General features: G+C 39.4%; 1 protein-coding gene across 1 annotated transcript; it reads left to right on the top strand.

Annotated features, from left to right (window-relative positions):
- On the top strand, positions 1–4,816 carry LOC128865330 (rab3 GTPase-activating protein non-catalytic subunit). The gene is made up of 9 exons (XM_054105530.1): positions 1–199; positions 303–609; positions 660–1,585; positions 1,655–2,516; positions 2,581–2,797; positions 2,858–2,985; positions 3,045–4,176; positions 4,247–4,444; positions 4,529–4,816. Exons 1-9 carry the CDS (start codon positions 124–126, stop codon positions 4,703–4,705), a joined length of 4,023 nt encoding a protein of 1,340 aa, XP_053961505.1. The 5' UTR covers positions 1–123; the 3' UTR covers positions 4,706–4,816.
- The last annotated feature ends 80 nt before the right edge of the window (positions 4,817–4,896 follow it).

A 4,896-nucleotide genomic window follows, 5' to 3' on the forward strand; every position in this document is an offset into this window, starting at 1 on the left:
CACAACAAAATAAAAACGGTAACGTCATTTGTTCAGCAAATTAATATAATTTTTTCCTCTGTTTTGCTTATTGGAGAAAAGAAAAATAAGCTGAAACTTATAATTTATGGTGGAAATTTTATAATGTCATGCGAAGTAAAATCTTATGGCGAAATTCGCGATTTTCACAAACTACAAGAATTCTTTGGTCTGGGTCATGGTAAGTGTGTGCGCTAGCAAATTTTTTTGCGAATAATTTTTCATCTTTGATATGAACGCTATATACTTAATATTACGCTTATATACTCCTATCCTATATACAGACGAGAACTGGCTGAATGCTGTGAACTTTGCAATATCGCCAACGGGTGAGCTCATCGCTTTGGGCCAGGGTGAAAAATTAGCTCTGCTCTCATCCCAGTGGGATAATAAAAGCCAACTTAGTAGTTATGTACTCAGCTGGTGTGGTGAGCTAGATAATCCAAATCAAATTATTACATCTTTGCTCTGCTTACCCATATATGGCAAAGGTGTTAGTGCCGGCGCTGAATGGACTTGCATTGCAATTGGTCTTAACTCTGGCATGGTATTATTTTACACTGACGCAGGCATAAAAATATTTTCACAAAGGTACAGCATTACATTTTGTTTGAAATTTTAATAATCCAAGTGCTTTGCAGCTATCACGATGAACCTGTGCTGCACCTTAAAGCATATAGTCCTCCACGACATTCCGAAGCCGATGCTTTTGTGTACATTACGTATGATGAGTGTTTGTGCATTATTAAAGGGAGCGAAATCTTTCCGTTGCTTGTAAGTTTGAGGTTCAATTTCAATCGCACATTTGGCCGCAACACGCATGTTGACACATCGGGTCTACCCGCAGTAGATGTACTGAAGTATCAAAAATTTAAGTTCTCGCGCAAAAACGGTACAATTGTCAATGATGCTGTACTCACAGGCCCACGTTATACCACCATGTATGATCATATAATTGAACAAGCTGTTGGTGTTGGATATTATGCTAAAGTATCTGCTACGCCCATTCAACATTCTATGGTGGTAGGAGTTGGGGCTGAACCGTATATGGGATTTTATTATGCAGAGGAAGGATATCGTACAACAACGCTAGGTGATGTAGCAAAAGGTGTCATAGACCTGACTTACAGAAGCGTTTGGGGTAAACTATTTGGTCAGCCAGAAAAGAAAGAAGAACCAGAACCTACTCCAGCAAAAGAATCAATGATGCGATCACGATGTCGATTTTATGATGGAAAACGCGATGGATACACTATTGCCATTGCACCGAATGGACGACTAGCTGCCGTAACTGATAATTTAGACCGCGTCGTTCTAGTCGACTTGCAACGCGGAATAATGTTGCGTATATGGAAAGGATACCGCGACGCGCAATGTGCGTTTGTACCGGTGAAAGAGCGATCGTTGAAAGGAGTACAAACACAACACCGCAAAGCTCTGTTTTTAGTTATTTACGCCCCTCGGTTGGGTTGTTTGGAGATTTGGGCGTTGCAAAATGGACCAAAGGTTGCGGCCTTTACGGTCACCAAAAGTGGGCAATTAGCATACAATACACATGGGCTGATGGGTACGTAGTAAGGAATAAAAATAATAAAACTTAATCGATGACTGTCGATTTTGTTTGTAATTTTTTCAGGCGTACCACCAGGCTTGAAGGTGAAATCGTCCACGCCGAATTATTGCCTGTTTTTAGACCCCAGCGACGGAAGCGTTAAAGAGGTGCAAATACCCTTTCATTTTGCACTCAGTGAGATCAACTCAAAAACGTCACGTGATATACACCTATTACGCCGACTTAAGAATCTCTTGCGCGACTCGGAAAATATTAGCCATGTCGACGAAATTGCTAAATTAGCGGCCGACTTTCAAACCATCGAAGTACGGCAACAATGCTTGGAGATGTTAAAAAAAAATAAGCAATTAAAACCGGAAATATTTCTCACAATTATATCGGCTTGTGCCGATTCACTGCGAAAGGATTCCGAAGAAAATGATAGTGAAATAAATGAAGAGCACGCCAAATTTAAAATTGTGATTGATAATTACCAACGTCTAGCGGAATTTTATTTGACCATAAAGCGACCAACTGAAACAGAATTTGATGATTATTTAGAATTAGATGACTGTGATTTGGTGACGATCAATCAAATCGTGTTGCTGCTCGGCGACAAACCTGCACAATCTACGCCAAACGATATCGACGCAAGTGCCCAAAATAGCGGGAAAGTGACGTTCCAGGAACGGTGTCAGGAGGATGGCGACTTTGTTGACTTTTTAAATATTTTCCAAGTAGATACTGAAGATAATCTACCATTGCTGCGCACAAAAATCGATAGCTTTGGATATATTGGTAGCCAACTTTTCAGAGAATTCTTTGAAAGTGGTCTCTACTTCGAAGAGTTTAAATCGGCCAGTATTAAAGCGAAAATACCCGCTGAAGATTTGATGATATTAACACTACACTATTGGATGGAGAAGCCATTCCGATACCAAAACTGGTAGTATTATAAGCAATTTTTTACTTTATTAAATTTTATAAAAAATAATTTCTTTTTCTCACAGTGATGAAGTTATTGCAGATATGTCACGTCTAGCTGCTATGATAAAGGCGATCTGCGAACTGGCTGGCGACCGGGTCAACGACTATGCATATAATGCCATCTCACAATGGTGGCAAGACATTCGTGAAATTCTTTTGGAAAGCCCTAAATCGCTTGGTTTGCTAGCGGCAATTGTGTGCAAGTCAGTGGCATCCAAATTGCGACGTGGTTTTAGAGAAGTAGAATTGATAATGAAGTGTTTGATCATATAAAATATTTTTGTTCTTAAATCGTATAAGGGTTCTTGCGACGAAGGCTCACAGACAGAGGAAGAAGAGAAGTGGGAACAAATCTCACATGACCAAGCACAATGGGGCTTACTCATCGGAAAACTGGAAGATATTTCAATATTAGGGGCGTCTGTTGAGTAAGCATATAAAAACTATATATTTTTATGTCAGGCGTAAAATCTTCATATTCCTGCAGGCATCCACTTCAAAGTATCGATCCAGTTATGCCCGAACTGTCTTATGAGTCACAAGATTGTAGTTTGAAATTCATAGTGAATGGTGGTAAAGGAATCGTCTCTGACCTTACTGCGCAATGGTTAATCAATTCACGCATACATCCATCTAAAATTGTTTCATCGGAATGTGGAGTAGATGAGATTAGTATGCAAGAAAGTTGTAAGACTCCTACAAACAAAGACGCAACCGAATATGCCGATGCCCCAACTAACGATGAAGGCGGTGGTGATAAATGTTTACCTGACAAAAAAACCGTAGTGGAATCTCAAGATGATCCAGTGCTGAAAAAATTGACACTTCTACGCGAGCATTTTCCTTTCAGCTTGGAATCGGGCATGTTACTTAGTGTTATGTCATGGCGGTATATGGTGCATTGGAGTAAACATTTGCCATGTTTGAATTACATGCGCGCAGCACTCACTTGCATGTCCCACTTCAAACCGAAAGATTATGCATTAAAGCATGGCATTTGTTGTATGCTTTGGAATGCCACACTAAAATATCCGTTACAATCGACCATGAAACTCATACAGAAGGTGGGTCGTTTGCCGAAAGATAAAATGTGCCAACAGGATATTGAAATGTCTGCCGCATTGGTGCCTGACTTTCTCGCATTATGCTTGGAGTTTTTAGAACATTTCACCACTTCACTCGATCACAGTAGTCGTGAATTGAGATTCGAAGAGTCGCTCACAGAGGGCCCACTGCCACTACAGTACCTTGCGTTGCAGCAGCACAACGCTATTGAAGAATTGTTACAACTGCACTATGAGCTGTGTGCTGTATTGTATTTGATTGCAGAATTTCAAATGAAAATGCCTAAACCTATTACAAATGTATTCGATGCCTTGGCGAATAAGGCGTTCTTTAGTGATATCAATAAGGAGCTGCCTTTTCATCTGCCAGAAGCGGATCTAGTGCTGCAGCAACAAAGAGAACATTTCTTATGTAAAGTCATTAGTGCGTCAATGGACTTAATACGAGAAGACATGGAACAATTGTACGTGGACGAGCACATGAAATCTATGGCGAAGATTATGGCATTGGCGGAAAGCTGGAAATTGAGAAAAACACCACTAGTACGCCAACAAGTAAGTCTATTCAAAAGTAAAACTCTTGGTATGAAAATTTCAAAATTTTACTATATATTACTGGTTGTAGGCTGTAGAAATGTACGCTCATGGTTACGATGCCCACGGTGAAGCTTTATTAAAAGAGCTGCGAGACGACGAACATATTGCACGTTTGCTGCTTGAAGTGGCTGGAAAGCGCTTGAACTTGATTGCAAACCGATCAGGCGATGCCTACATGAAAATTGCATCTGTGGGTCAGCAGTTGTTACATTTTCTGGACAGATTGGTACGTAGTCTCTCATTGATATAACAATGAATGTTCATATATTTACAAAAACAATTTAACTCTTTTAAATTGTTGCGCAAATAGCGTGAGTTGCCTGACGGATTCATTCAAATATCTGCTACTGAAGGAAACGAAATCGACATAGTTGCTCTATCAAAGTTGGTAACGCAGTGCTACGATTTGCTCTCGCAGAAAGAGCCAACCAAACACCTTCATATTGCCGGTCAAATGTTTGATGCGTGTTCTTTATTGCAAGATTAGTTTAGAATAAAATAAATATACAATTCTTTTTTTTTAACTAGCTCTAAGAAATATGCATAATGGTAAATGATTTTTTTATTATTCAAATAACACAGCAAAATATATTATATGCGTTCAAGCAGTTTTCAAGTACTAAAAAAATATGTAAAATTTCCATGATTTCTTCCGTTCACCAGCGGTTTATTTTCATT

This window comes from Anastrepha ludens, chromosome 5 (assembly GCF_028408465.1).
Source record: "Anastrepha ludens isolate Willacy chromosome 5, idAnaLude1.1, whole genome shotgun sequence".
Lineage (NCBI taxonomy): Eukaryota > Metazoa > Arthropoda > Insecta > Diptera > Tephritidae > Anastrepha > Anastrepha ludens.

Coding starts and splice junctions, on each gene's coding strand:
- LOC128865330 (XM_054105530.1), top strand. CDS start 124: ATGTCATGCGAAGTAAAATCTTATGGCGAAATTCGCGATTTTCACAAA. Junction 2,986..3,044: donor ATATTAGGGGCGTCTGTTGA/GTAAGCATATAA, acceptor ATATTCCTGCAG/GCATCCACTTCAAAGTATCG. Junction 4,177..4,246: donor CACCACTAGTACGCCAACAA/GTAAGTCTATTC, acceptor TACTGGTTGTAG/GCTGTAGAAATGTACGCTCA.